Source organism: Peromyscus californicus, unplaced genomic scaffold, assembly GCF_007827085.1.
Source record: "Peromyscus californicus insignis strain IS unplaced genomic scaffold, ASM782708v3 Scaffold_5__1_contigs__length_169319896, whole genome shotgun sequence".
NCBI classification, from domain to species: Eukaryota; Metazoa; Chordata; class Mammalia; order Rodentia; family Cricetidae; genus Peromyscus; species Peromyscus californicus.
In genome coordinates this window covers 4,659,759-4,674,953 of record NW_026294573.1, presented here as the reverse complement: position 1 = coordinate 4,674,953, position 15,195 = coordinate 4,659,759, and the positions used below count along the sequence as shown (strand labels likewise).

Sequence of the window (15,195 nt, the reverse complement as noted above, 5' to 3'; positions counted from 1 at the left end):
AAGGGTACATCCATCCAATACCATGAAGACAACCGGAGGAAGAATTCAGGAAATGCCCAGCCAGCCAAACCACAGAAGTGGGTACCTACATGACCACACCCACTTCTTCTTCCCTGTGGTCCAAACCAGTCGTTAATAAAACAGGGACAGGTGTGGTCACCACAGGCATCTAGAATTCAAGCTCCCATCTAACTCTTCCACTTTACTACTAAGCAATCCTCCGGTTCTTCCAGAGCCAAGAAACAACAGCAATCCCCCACACAGAACTGCAGGCCAATCTTTCCACATGGTTTTCCTCAGAGCTTCTGTCAGTGTTGAGCTGAAAAATCACTGCAAGAAATGATGGCTGTCCATCAGCTGTGCGGTCCCTGCCTATGCACCTTCAGCAACACATTCCCTTTGTGCTTGCTGCGGCAGCACCACCTGCACAGAACAATCGACCTTTTCTCCTCTAGACCTGCAGTTTCATATTTCGGTTGTCTGAAAGGGGGTCAAAAACAGCAATCCACAGCACGGGAGAAAACAGAGAGCCACTCCTCACATCCTCTATAAACACTGCTGCACATGGTGGCTCCTGCCTGTGATACCTACATTTGGAAGGCTAAGGCAGGAGGACCATGAGCTCAAGGCCAGCCTGGGCTACATATCAATACTTAGTCATGCACACACATACAGAAAGTCCTTGATTGGTGTTTTATAACAAAGCTAGTAAGGTAGAAAGTGGAGCATGTAAATAATTTAGACTTAGAAGCAAATAAATACATGAAAGTTTCACATCCAAGTCCCTGATCCAGCCACAGCGACTCTCAGACTTGTGAGCACGCTATCAGATAGTCTCTAACTTCACTAAACCACACTGACAGTGTCTATTCCTTACGAAATATAACTGGGAGCATGTTTATTTTATGTGTTTTGTGACAATTATAAACTAGAGCTAAAGCATAAACATTGTGGTATCAAATCTATGTCTCCGGGAGCATCAAGAGACACTGAGTTTCTGTGTAATTCCTAAGCTAGTAGGGAACTCCTACAAAGCTTCAAAAGTCTACTCTACTGTTGACAAGAGACAGTCCATGATGAACACATATGTTCAACATAGCTACTGTTTTTCAGGTCTAAAATATATGAAATCCTTAATAAGTAAAACATGCTGGTTAGAATCAGAGGCATCTAAGCTAATGCTGGCCACAATAAAGCTGCTCTCCCTATAGAGCAAGGACCACCCATGCAAGTGAAGAAAACACATACCTCAAAAGATCTATTTAGTTGAGATAAAGCCACAAAGCTTAAGGTTCCGGCGAGTATTTAAAACTGCAGCTTGTGAAGTGAAGAAATTCACCCACAGCTTCCCGCCACTCAAAACAGAGTCAAGATGAAGCCTCAACAGATATCATTGTTTCTTCTCATGCCCTGCCAATCAGGATAGAGCTGCGCTTTAAGCTAACTTAGAAGTAAACAGTGAACCAATAACACAAATGGATTTATGCTAACATGGAAGTAACCAGTAACCCCAGTCACATGAGTCAAAGGAATACATAGACTGACAGACATATACCCAGCTCTCACCACCACAGTAATTCAATGTCACCTTACACTGAAATGGATAATACCCACCACTAATGGCTATTACCCTTAAATACCCAGATTTCAAACTAAAAGTTTAGACAGCAAAACAACACATTAAGATTCCCAAATTAAAATTTAGCAAAAGAAATCTACGTACTCCATCAATCTACTCTTTACCTAGATGTCACCTATGTGACCTACAATCTAGCCTGTAGTCCTAACAGAAATTCCTATTACTAAGGCAAAGCAGTCAATACTTGAAACAAGCTCTCTCTCTCTTCATCAAAGAACTGATAAGCCTGTCCCCAACTCTACAGACTTCAAATTTCCAAAACACTGTTTTCTGTGAAGCATTGGGACTGTAGTCACTCACTTGTGACAACACAGAACTCACGCTGACCTGAGATGCAGGTAGATCAACCACCAAATGCAAGATGCCAGGGGCAAGAAAACACAGCATACACTCATGCTGCTTTAGTGAAGTCACGTGCGCAGTTTACAGCTCTTAGCACAAGCCAAGCACACCAGCGACAGGTCAAGACACATTCGTTTGTGTCAACTCAAGATTAAGAATTCTTTTCAGCCGGGCAGTGGTGGTGCACACCTTTAATCCCAGCACTTGGGAGGCAGAGGCAGGTAGATCTCTGTGAGTTCGAGGCCAGCCTGGTCTACAGAGCTAATTCCAGGACAGCCAGGGCTACACACAGAGCAATCCTGTCTTTTTTTTTTGGGGGGGGGGGGGGGACCTCTTTTCATTGACAATTTTCTTCTTCAAACTATTGAATTTAAAGCTAATACAAAGTAGCTCTACGCAAAACATCCTCAAGAATTCACCCATAAGATAATATGCCCTTAAGAATTGAAGTGTATCTACCTCATTAGTGTTCCAGCGGTGCCTCTCTTTGGGTAAACTTGAACATTTCGGCAGACATTCAAGCAGCTTTTTCGGTAAAAAGATTTTTACATGACTACTATTGCTGTTCCCATGATCATCTATAAAGAAGAAAACAATAAATTCAGAGAAAGAGAACGCCTCCTTCAAGTACACTGACAATGTCAGAAACAGCCCAAGAACAGCAGGAGGCCCCTAGTCCTCCGAGTTCCTCCTCTACACACTCTCAGATGGATGGCAGCAGGAATCTGCCTGTGGGCTCTGATAGACTGAGCTTTACTCCACCACAAGTGAGCAAACAGGAAGTGCCCCAGAGCAGCCCAAAATCAGATTACTTTAAAGGCTCTTTCAGTGTTTCCAAGAAACATCAAAATCACAAAATGATTTAACCTCACGAAATCCAGAAACTGTTTATTAACCAAGTTAAAGGTTTCATGGTTTTTAACTTTGAAGAATTATAATTACATGTGACTTTTATTCATAAACTAAACATTACTTTGTCTCCTATAATACAAATGGGACTTATTCTTTCTAAAGGAAACCACAGGCTCTTATAAGGAATTTAAGCCTGTGGTTAACTAACAAGTAATACAGAAGCTGGCCTTTCTAAGCTGTACCTTAAAAATCTATCACTTTAATTAAGTTGATTTTCATGCACCTATCAGCATAATTAATATAGTTCATCAAATGTAGCTCCTTCTAAAGGAGTCAGAGAATTCATTACTTTTAGACTAGAGAGCAAGTCTGACTACCTGATGCTTCCTAGATCATTTCTTTATATAGCATTTATTTCCATCATGTATTTACATATCATTTACTTTTTCACTCCTGTAAAGCAATCCCTTTCCCTTCCTCCAAATTCCTTGCCATTTGTGGCAAATTCCGGTCAGAGCTTCAAATTACCCACTCCAATTTTTTATACGGAATGAAGTCCCCAGTCTACACCTGAGTCCTGGGGACAGCACATTACAACGTTAGACTCGAGCTGTTCCAGTCAAGGGCTCATCAGCTTTTACAGTGTCAACAAGACATAAGACAATACACACACACCCGGAGTGGACAGCCCACACCTGTGCAGGTTCTGCTTCTTTCTGCCTGTGTGACCTTGGGTAAGTTACTCAGTGTTTCCAGTTTCTCCACATCATGAATCAGAGAATTAGGGATCATTTAATTCTCCCTAAAGTAAAATTTCTATAAAATTTAAGGTCCTTCAGCAACAGTATGCCTTACAAGTCAGCAGCCTTACAGAGGTCTACAGGTACTGCTTGAATATGAAATGAAATACAGCAGTTATTTATCCAGTTATTTTTGTACTTCTATTTAATACTGTTTTTTGAGGGATAAATAAAACAACAACAAAACTTTTCTAAGGTCACAAAATTCTCACCCAAATATTTCTCATCTGATTAGACTGTTTCTTCTTCTCATGGAAAAAGTCAGAAGTAAATATTGGGTACAAAAACAGTCTGAGAAAATCTACTATACTACATCATATAGAATGTTTTATAGGGATTAACTTGAGAGTCTTAGCCTACTAACTCTTTTTTGGTCCATGAACTACACAGTTGTGCATGTCTATAGCAGTAAAAACCTTGTAATACTGCTCTTAGGAGATCTAAAATTGTAAGTTAATACCAAATTAAGATTCAACTTAAAAATATTGCTCAAAATCAAAAGGAAATAAACTAAGAAAAAGTTGATAGGACATTCTTATTAATTGCTTACTATAAAGCCTTTATAATCACATGTGCTCATGCATGCTCCCTACACTTCATCCCCCAGGGAGGTACATGGGTCATAAAACTTTAAAGCACAGAAGTCAGAATCACATGAGGTTTTACCTTCCTGCTCTCTATCCCTAATGTGGTTTATTCTCTCTCTTAAAAAAATAATAATAATAATAATGTGACATACACAATTTTGAAAGTAGAGGTGAAATTTGAAAATCTATATTCTATTCAATATATATGGGGTATCTTTTATAGAAACAGCACTAGGCTAGTACTCAGTATACAAACAGTCATCTTCCTGAGAAAGCTATCTGAAGCAGAACAGAATATTAAAACCTAGTTTGTATTTCTATTTGTGGTCACAACCAATGCTAAATTTCTATCCCTTCAGTTTCTTTCAGAAACCTGGCTGCCAGGCTGGAGAGATGGCTCAGAGGTTAAGAGCACTGACTATTCTTCCAGAGGTCCTGAGTTCAATTCCCAGCAACCACATGGTGGCTCACAACCATCGGTAATGAGATCTGGTGCCCTCTTCTGGCCTGCAGGAATACATGCAGGCAGAATACTATATACAAAATAAATAAATCTTTAAAAAAAAAAAAAAAGAAAGAAAGAAACCTGGCTGCCAGCAGAGAGGAGAAGGAAGGGGAGAAGGATAGAGACGGAGAGGGGGAGAGGAGAGAGGGGGAGAGGAGAGAGGGGGAGGGGGGGGGGGGGGGAGGGAGGGGGGGCGGAGGGGGAGAGAGAGAGAGAGAGAGAATAAGAACAGAATGGAGTGTGTATAAATGTGTGTGAGAAAGTTGAGTATGTGTGAAAAAAATGTTGAATGTGTCAGAGAAATGTGTATGTGAGAGAGAAAGAGAACACTGAGTCTGTGTGAGACAAATGTGTGAGAGAGAATGCTGAGTGCATGAGTGTGTGTGAGAATGTTGACTGTGTATCAATGTGTGAGAATGTTGAGTGTGAGTGTGTGTGTGTGTGTGTGTGTGTGTGTGTGTATGAGAGTTTGTGTGTATGACTGTATGTGTGTGTTCTTATTCTCAATAATGCAACTGCTTGAGGAAAAGCTTCAGGCTTCCACTCTGACAGCAGCTGAAACAGTGGTGAGTGGACCCAAAGGTAAATGTTTAAAGAGGAAAGCATGATGCTATGTGAGCACTGTCTCAATCAAGTTTCCACCATAGCTCTCCAAAGGACTGTGCAGCAAGGGTTGTATGACAGGCCAGCAGGTCCCCTTGCTCTGTTTTTAAACTGCACCATTTCCTTAATTTTAGGTTCATGCTGAACGTAAGCCAGGTGTTCTTAGGAACCATCATGATGGTAAATGCCCTTCTCCCAGCTTAGGGAAAAGCAAGTTCAATACTGGGTAGAGTCAGACCTCAGGAAGGATAATGCTAAACTCATACTTCACTCTTCAGGGCCAATTCTAGTCACCTAGAAGCACATGGCCCTGGGTTCAGTTCCCAGCACCAGGAGAAAATAATCCACTTCAGTGTTTCTGGTTAAAGCACAGTAATAAAAAACTTTGTTTTTATATTAGAAAATAACTGTTCACATAGTGATACTGCATAAAAATATTTTTAATTAAAAGCTGTTTAATGTTTTTAGAATAGCTGTAAAATGATTGAATAACTGAACATATGTGCCAGTTTTTCAATGCCAGCAATAGTATCTTAACAATAAAACCAAGGTATAAACTGGTTTCAACTGTACCCCCATATTCAATCCGAACAGTTAAACTTGGACACTGATAAGTGGGAATGTCAACTAAATGACAGGCAAGCCTTTCATTATCGTTATCAACGCATGATACATGACTTCACGATAGAATTGCCTAACCTACTTCACAATAAAAACGTAACTGGCGGGGCTCTTGAAATTGACAAATGATGTGCATGGCTGACAGCTATAATTCTAGAGAATGAACCATTCTTTCTAGTCAACCTTCAAATATTTTCTAAATGATAATTTTAGAGTCATAGTGTAATTTAGTTAAATCTTTCTAAAATGTACAAAAATATTCACTCAGCTAACTGGATTCTAACCTTCAGTTTTGTTTCTAAAATTGATTCACATTGCCAAATCTTTTACTCAAAACAAAGAAATGCATCTGGCCTGTTTCTGGAGTGCTAAGATTTCTGCAAGCTAAGTCCTAAGTGTATTAACTAGACTAGCCTAGTAAGAATACCTCCATTGTCTTTCCAGTTACAATAAGAATGTAACAGTTTGGGGTCTATGAACACAAGAACATCTGTACTCAGGTGATGGTGACTCGTCAGTCTCTGGACCTCTAGAATAAACTCTACACATGCTCTGTTGCAGCATTAAGTATAACTGCTAACTCTTACAGGGGCATGTGATCAACAGTGTGGAGAGAAAAAAATTAAAAAGAAGCTCCACACTTTTCTGTTTGGCTCTAATTATTATGTGCCTAGATTTAATTAGTGGGATCAGACTGGCTCAGGGAAACAAGCACACACTGGTGCGTTCCAGGCAGCACAGCGCTCACAGCAACGCTCTGCCATGACTAACCTAAGACCTTCCAATTCCTGTATCCAAACAAACAGGAACCGCAGCAGAGCACTGGTCAAAGCAGGTGCTGTTTCCTTCCAGTCTAAGAAGGGAATGGAACCCAACTGTAATTCTCCAAAAGGAGTTTTAGTGATTAAAAAGCAGTTAATAATTTTAAGTAGCAAAGCCTGACAAGTCTTGTTACTGAACAACCTCTTTCCTCTCTTTGTGGAGTTGTATACGCACCACTCTCACCCTTCCTACTCTTAGGTGGCCCAGAATTACTGTTTCTTCTCAATTGAGATGCAATAGCATCCCTGGTCCAGGGTTAAGGTTATTCATAACCCAGGTTCTGTAAACTCCTATTCATTCTACAATTACATTTCAATATAAGATATGGGGTAGGAACAGACAAAGCAGAGGCACCAAACCCTGCAATGCATCATACCTAGGCTTTGGGCATCCTCCTGTACTTTATTTCACTCAACTCCAACTTTAGCAACAGGTGATCAGGTTTCTATTACTGAATAGGAGCAGACATTAGTGGAGGTCTACTGTAACACACCAGGCACCCAGACAGGACTTTATACTAGGCTCTCTTGTTTAATCCTCATGAGAAAATGTGACGTTTTAATCACTCCCCACTCTGCAGACAAGGAACTTGAGGGTTCAGACTAATTTAGCCAAGATGTACTGTTACAAGTAGCTCAACTGGGATTCAAAAATAATCTTTGGCTCCCACACAACACCACCTCGTCCTACTCTGCATCATCCAGATACAGTACTGGACTCCACAGTTAAGGAAGTACTGTATAATACCAACATTTGCAGGAGCTGTGACCTTTCTGTGTGGCTGAATCCATCGCTTTAAATAATCACAGAAAGCTCATGAGGAGAGCACTATTTGTGTTGCCTAAAAGGATTAAGTAACTCATCTAAGATCACACAGCAGCAAAAGGCAGAAGCCAGGCCTCCTAAGTCCTGGTCCAGGGCTGTCTTCACCGCACTGGAGAAGGAGTCACTCTGGCTGCCAAGCCCACCCACTCCTGTAAGTCAAAAGCTTTTCAAATCCTACCTTCTATAGGTGGCACGGTGTTGAGAACACAGTAGGTGCTAGTTCCGCAGAATACACTTTGGGAAACGCTCTAAGGAAACAGAAAATAAAATGTAAAACTAATCTTTGAAAGAGACATATTCTGGCTCTTCTGTGATATTCCTGCTGAAGATGCAAAACCTGAATCTAAACCATGAGGAAACATCAGATAAATCCAAAACATGGGCATTCCACAATGTGACTGGCCTGAGATCTTTCGTGTCAAGGCTTCGCAAGTGAGAAAGACTGAGAGTCACTGACAGCCATCTGTGACCAAGGAGAATGAAGAGGCTACTAAACATGCACCAGGGTTCTGACTGAATTATTTTTAACAATAGTCAAAAGTGAAATAGGATTTGGGGACTGGATGTTAGAACTGTCTCAATGCTAATTTCTAGGTTATGACTGCTGTAGTTAGGAAAGACAAGGCTCTTATTTGTGAGATATACACAATACAGCATTTAAGAGTGGCGAAGACATTGGCATCTGATCTACAAACAGCTCAGAGGTAATAGTGCTTTGCACTGTAGGCTTAAGAGCACTTCCAAATTTAAGACACACGTGGAAACACGAGAACATGTACTACCTGTGTGGTTTTTATTAGAGTACACATGTGCTGTGTACAGAATAAACACAAAAGAAGCAACGTCCATGACATCCTCATCTGCAGTCACTATCAACATTATTAACCATGTTCCAGCAACACACCCAACACTTCATTCATACAAAAGACTCAACTGAGCACCAAACAGCATTATGTAGAGAAACAAAATGAGCAAGTCAGAAGACATGGGCTCTGCTCTCAAGTCACTTCATTCAAAGAAATCGCAAGTGTTCATACAAAAACATATACAGGGAAAACTTAAAAGGAGAAAAAAAATCTGGATCTCTCCAGTCAATTATTTTCAGTCCTAAGAATGACTTCTTGTTTGGCTACAATACTAATTGAGACTCTTAGATTATTGGTCATATATTATAAACAGCTCATTTTTTACTTGGAAAAAACCAAAGACAGTTTCCAGGTCAACAGCTGAAGTACAGACTCCAGTTCTGTCACTTACTAGCTGTCCCTGGGAAGTCACTGAGCCTCTGTATCACGTCACCACAGAAAGGCAGGATGGCACTCTCTCTGATGGCACTCCCCTCTCCTATCTCCTTCAAAGTAAGAGAATTCAACTATCACACCACTTTCACCAAACACCACTGTTACTATGTTAACAAGGATAATTTTAACATTTTCTAAGAGCACAGAAGTTGCTTGACTGAACTGGATGGATTCTATGAATTTTTCCTTTTCCTCTCCCTTCCAGCTGCGATAACCCAGAGCCTCAGAAGTAACTACAACAGAGCTTTCCCATAACACAATTCCTACCCTCGGAATAGCTACTGGCTCCTTAAGTTTTCTCTTCAGTGTCTCTGCAAACCTCCCCATCTCACTCTAACATCTCCAAGTTAGCCTACTAGCCAGCCACACAGAGATGGCTGTTTCATATTCAAAGCTTATTTTCTGCCTATTACCAAAAATAATTAGCATTAAAGGTATGGCTACCTAGGACATCTTAACCGTCTCAAGTCAAAGGTTTCAAAATCACTAGTGTTTGATGAGACACACTAACATAAATGGCCGTATAAAAAATGGGTTTTCACATCTAGCTTCCAAGTCTGAGAGTAACTTAGTGGTAAAACATCCCAAATGGCAACACAGAATTCCAACCCTGAGAGCACCATGACAGACACTATGGACAGAACTCAACTACACCTCCTTCACAGCAATGGCTTCAGAAGGTTCCCAGCTGATTTAAGCACAAAAGAACTTGCATAACATGGAAGAAAAACTTTATGAATCTTAAAACTTTATAAATCTTAACCTCAAAACCAGCCCCAGGTTCTCAAAGCAGATAAACGATGGCACAAGACAATGGGAAAAACACAAAACAGCCACCTTGACTAGACTCTCCTGTGCCAGGCCCTGCTCAAAGGACTTTCACAAGACTGCACGAGTGCCATCTCCAAATGCCTCTCTGCAACAGTGCAGTGGTTTGGCCAAAGGAAGGAGTGCTAGTCTGCAGAGCTGGAGCCATCTTTCCTAGTTCCCACTCACTGCCAACAAGTCAAGACAGATTAACCCAAAAGGACAGCACTACAGAAAACCAGAAGTATGGGTCCAAGTCCTCCCACAGCTGTGTGTGTCCTACTGCTCCATGGGGCTGTCAGGCCTTCAGGAAGCCTTTGGCCCCAGGATTAGGCAGCCCTGGATATAGGGGTCAGAAACTGCCTATTCCTCCCACAGCACACATCTCTTTACTCCTTCCATTTGGTCTACAAATAAGAAAGGAGCACATGCCTTATGCCAGACAGTTGAAGGAGCTGAGACCCAACAGTGAACAAGGGCACCCTGCCTCCTCAGGGGACACTCTAGAAGGTCAGGTAAACTGACCCTAAGTGGGTTCTTTAAATCACCATGGTAAGTGCACACTATTGTGAGAGCTTGTAAAGGACTGTTCTCCACAGCTCCTGAATGTGTCACTTTGGAAATGTAAAGACAGTGCTTGGTGACAATCATGGAGAAACCTGAATTCCATTTTAACCAAAGCAATGGGTCTTGGCCACAGGTGTCAACTTGGGAAATTTAAAATTCTGATGTCCAGGATGCAATTCTGATCAATGAGGGCAGAATATTTAAGGAGACCTATCTAACCATCTTTTGTGCACGTTCACAAAGGACCCCACAGTGGGAAATAAACAGTTGGGTGACTCTGGACAACCACTCTAACTTTCTGTTTCTTCAAGTCAAATGGGAGTGTGAGCTTGAATGAGACTTCTCCTACTTTCCCTTCACACTGGTCATCTGAGGGCTTTGTTCAAACCTCAGTTTTGATCCATGGGTCTCTATGGAGCCAGAAATTCTTCTCTAATAAGCCCCATAAGACACCAATGTCATGATTCATGCCACACCTTGACTATCAGGAACCAGATGACCAACTTCGGAGACAAGGAGTTAGAACTCAGATCCTCTACTCCTGGCACTCCTCAACTGCCTAATTCTATGGACTAAAAATGTACAGACTTTGATAATTTTTTTAAAACGATGCCAGAATATACAAACAACAAGCACGGTATCTGCTGAAGTACCCAAGAGGAGCAATGCCTACAGAGGCTACACTATGTAGGTGAAGAGGCAGTACTGAAATCAATGTAATGAGAACAGCAGACACGGATGTTTTGGGGCTAAAATGACAGCTGTGTAAATGCAGAACTACCATTGCAGTAAGTAAGAACAGGGCAGGAACTGTCTCCCTCACTGTGTCTTTTCATAGAGCCTAGGTCAGGATGTTATACACAGGCACTTTCGCCATATGCGCACAGTCTTTGGATGAATTAATAAAATGCTGTACAGTAAATGACTAAAGGCCTTGAAAGAGAGAAGTGACAGGAAGAAAGCTCTTTATAGCCTTTGCAGTAAACACCAAGAATGTTAAAGCTAGCTAGCTAAGGGTCCACAAAGCTTATTAAATCAAAAGGGAGAGCAGCTATATTAAATGCAGTAAGCCACTGTCCCAATTACAAGTGATACATTAAACATTTTTGTCACCTGCTCTATCAAGACCTGCACTGATTCTTGAAAACCCAGTCACTGCATATAAGTAATCAGATTAAACAGAGTAACGGCTAGCACCTCAGCAGTCTCACAGAGCATTCTAGGCATAGCATCTCATGAGTAAGGCAAAGTAAGTTATAAACTATGTTAATAAGCCCAAGTACCATCAATAGCTATATTAAGTATATGCCAAAGTCCGGAACAGGTGTCCCTGTGTCCCTCATCTCCAAGCAGCAGCTCTGGTATCCACCCCCTTCTATCCCATGGCAGGGACTTCCTGGGTCTCTAAGCTCCTCTGCACTGAGACAGATGAGATGGTACAGATTCATGCCCAGACACACTAGGAGCCAGGCCAGAAGAGGCTCACCCCCTGCTGTCACTCCACTGGTAAGAACTGACCACAAAGCCATTCCTGACTGCAGTAGAGAAAGGCTTAGAAAAGAAAACAGGTTCAAGGCCCACTAGCAATCTCAGACAAATGCCATCTGTAAACTGCCTTTAATTGCAGAAGACTCACTCCTTTCAGAATGTCTTCAACTAACCTAAAATGCCACCTTTAATCCCTAGGTCACTCTCCATCTAAAGGCAATCTAGCATTTTTTCTTCCCTGATAAACATTTTCTAACATACTCAAATCTGACTCTGTATCAAGGGCATCCTTGAAGGGCTGTCTGTCCAGCCTGTTCATTCCATTATCTGCAGTGCTTGCTTCATTCAAAGTCTGCCACATAAAAGAAGGGTGGGTATTTGTGGCATTTATAAATGATCACCATTTCCAAGAGTTCATGGAAAGGAAAGTGTAATGCCCTGGGCTTTACTCAAGGCCTTCTGCCTCTGCTAACACAGCCCTGCCACACCATACCACGCAGTTCCCAGACAGTGCTCTGAGGTACTGGCTCTTGGCACTCCTGCCCCACATAACAGCAGATCAGTAGCCATGAAGTCTCAGTCCAGTGATGTTGTGGATATTTTTTTAGAACAGGTCATATCTCTTCATTCATTCAAGAAACTGGGTAAAATGAATTGTCACAGACACTAAGAGCCAATATTAATTTTTGGCTACAATACAAGCCGGCAAAATAAGAAAGTGCAAGGTTTGTCAAAAGACACACTTTGGAGACACTCCATGAAACCAGGTTAATGACATCTGAGACTGAAGAACCAATACAAGATGCTTTATCCTTTTCCTGAACTACAAAGGTCAATGGGGGGGGGGGGGGGGTCTGTATGTAGGACAGAACAAAAATACTTTGAGCTTATCTATCTCACCACCTTTCACACAGTCTGAACTACCCTAAGGGCTACAGTTCTACAGAACCCTCCCACACTCCAGAAGGGCAGAGACAAACCAAGGCAGACACCTGTGCTAAAAGGGCTGTCTAGATGATAGCTCTTCCTCCTCCCAGCAGGCAAAATAAACCAATGAGACACCAGCTGCTAAGGAAGCTGGAGAACTGAAGTCAAGATCTCCCACAGAGTTGGGCTCAAAGGCAAGCAAATGTCTAGGACAGACCACAACAAAGCTGTAGACCTAAGCAGCTTCTCAGAGCTGGTTTTAGAGTGCATCCAGACTGATGTATGGCCAGAGAAATCGGGCTGATTCACCATGACCAAAGATGCGTGTAGGGTATAAAGTGATCTCAGGCCAGGCGGTGGTGGCGCACGCCTTTAATCCCAGCACTCGGGAGGCAGAGGCAGGTGGATCTCTGTCAGTTTGAGGCCAGCCTGGGCTACCGAGTGAGTTCCAGGAAAAGGCGCAAAGCTACACTGAGAGACCCTGTCTCGAAAAACCAAAAAAAAAAAAAAAAAAAAAAAAAAAGTGATCTCAGAAATTTGGGGGGAGGGGGGTCTTTACAGATATGAATCATATTATTGTTACAATTTTCGTAAGTTTAATTTGTCCAGGAAACCAGTATATTCAACAGTCTGAAAACAATCAGTGCTTAATAAATGTCCTCGCTTGTACAAATATCCATACTCCAAAGGAGCACACTCTGGAAACAACCATGTCTAAATTGCCCTGTGTTAGTGATACCTACAAACTCCTCAGAGACAGAGGGAAGTATCAGCAGAATCAAGCAGGCCCTCCACCTAATACCACATCACGTCACAAGTGTCATCACCCATAAAATCTTCAATTTAATCCTACAGGGAGTAGCAGACACATGGCCATTCTAGAAAAATGACAAAAGCAAGTCTGGGCACTTGACTAGATCACTGGCGGGAAGACAGGATCCCTGCACAGCTCCTAGCCTCCACAGGAACTTGGGAATGCTGCCCCACCAAGAAAGCTCCCAGAGTTAGGCAGGAAAAGTAAACAGGCTAAAGCAAGGCATGGCTCAGTGAGAATCTTGTCTAAAGGCACAGGCCAAGACAATGGCAGACACGCCTGCCTCAATCCCAGCATAAGTGGGGAAGTGAGTGAGACTCAATGTGAATACAGCAGAGCTAGGAAGAAAATCGAGGCACTGGGAAGGCCAAAAAAGGCCTTTACAAAGTCCATGTGCATCGCCTCACCAACTGAGAGAAGTGGCTCTCAACCCACATTCCTAGCATGGTTACCATTAAACTACTCAGAGTTCTAACAAGCTTAGTTATCAGACTGCCAAGCCCAGGGAAGATCAGAGGCAACAAACCAGAAGGGGAAAAGACAGTGCTAAAATCCCACACATCAGCAGAAGCAAGGGTGCCGGGACAGTAAGGACAGGTTTTGTTTGTTTTTTAAAACAATAAAAATTGGACACAAGGCTTAGAAAGGTACAGCAGCTTGGGCTCATCTACCATAAAAGTAAATGCTCCACTCACAAGGCCCCAAAATAGCACAGTATTAGACACAGCCCAGTTCTACAACTTATATCCAACAAAATGAAACTAAGTTAGCAAAGAAGATGCCATTAAATTCCACGCATTCTACATATTATCAGAGCAAAGGTGCACAGTCTTGTCCCTTTAACATATAAAAAACATCCAAATGGATTGACTAATTCCATCCTCAACAGCATCCTGATAGAGATGGAGTAGATGCTTGCACTGGTTCATCAGGGCCAGTTATAAGACAGCAATATTAATGACATGAAAAGGAACCTATGTATACCCCTAGTATTGATACAGGCCACCTGAAAAGCATCGCCACATGGCCACATCTTAACCTTCATCTGCAACATCTCTTCCATAATTCCCCAAACTGCAAGTTGCCATCCTACCATCTGCATCCACAGGACCTCCACTTGAAGCACTGCCCTAATGCCTCCTAGTCACACTGTCCCTCCCTCCCTACTGTAGGGAACACACTTCACAACGGACCTACTACAATCCCTGCCCTGATGTTGACATCTTCGTACAGTCTTAAGCCTTGAGTGTGGGTGCACTTGCTTTAGCTTTCATTTCCTGGGTGAAACAGATTATGACTTCTATCACCTTGCTACCCAGCTCTTCTTCACGGGCTGGTAGAGGAAAATGCCAAGTGGGAGAGGCTCATTAACAGGAATTGAGGGTAGCCTCCCACTAAGTGAATCCTCAGATGACCCTGGGAGCTTGGAAGCCGATCCTTCCCCATGAGAGCCAAGCCCTGACTAACACCAAAATGGTTGGTAGGTTCATGAGGCCCTAGGCACCACTTAGCCACATCCTTCTGAACTTCAGACCCACAAGGAACCCTAGAGTAATAGCTGCCATGTTTTAAGTGGCAAGTTTGTGGTCATGTTTTACAGCATCAGTAGATTAACTATACAGTCACAGCCCAATAGGTACAGCTGCCCCATTTTTGTTTATCTCCTTAAACAATCATTTCACTATCATTTCCTTT

At 42.2% G+C, this 15,195-nt stretch overlaps 1 protein-coding gene across 11 annotated transcripts in view; it reads right to left on the bottom strand.

The window, feature by feature from the left end:
• Positions 1 to 15,195, bottom strand: part of Camta1 (calmodulin binding transcription activator 1) — an 857,753-nt gene that overhangs the window by 822,408 nt on the left and 20,150 nt on the right. For 9 of the 11 annotated variants that reach the window (XM_052717375.1, XM_052717378.1, XM_052717377.1 and 6 more), the window contains 2 exons: positions 7,775 to 7,844; positions 2,441 to 2,559 (listed from right to left, as the gene is read on the bottom strand). The exons of 1 other annotated variant lie outside the window; for it this stretch is intronic. In XM_052717375.1, the coding sequence (XP_052573335.1) occupies positions 2,441 to 2,559; positions 7,775 to 7,844 (189 nt within the window). The remainder of the gene's footprint in view (positions 1 to 2,440; positions 2,560 to 7,774; positions 7,845 to 15,195) is intronic. One more of the 11 variants, XM_052717384.1, reaches the window with a different exon arrangement.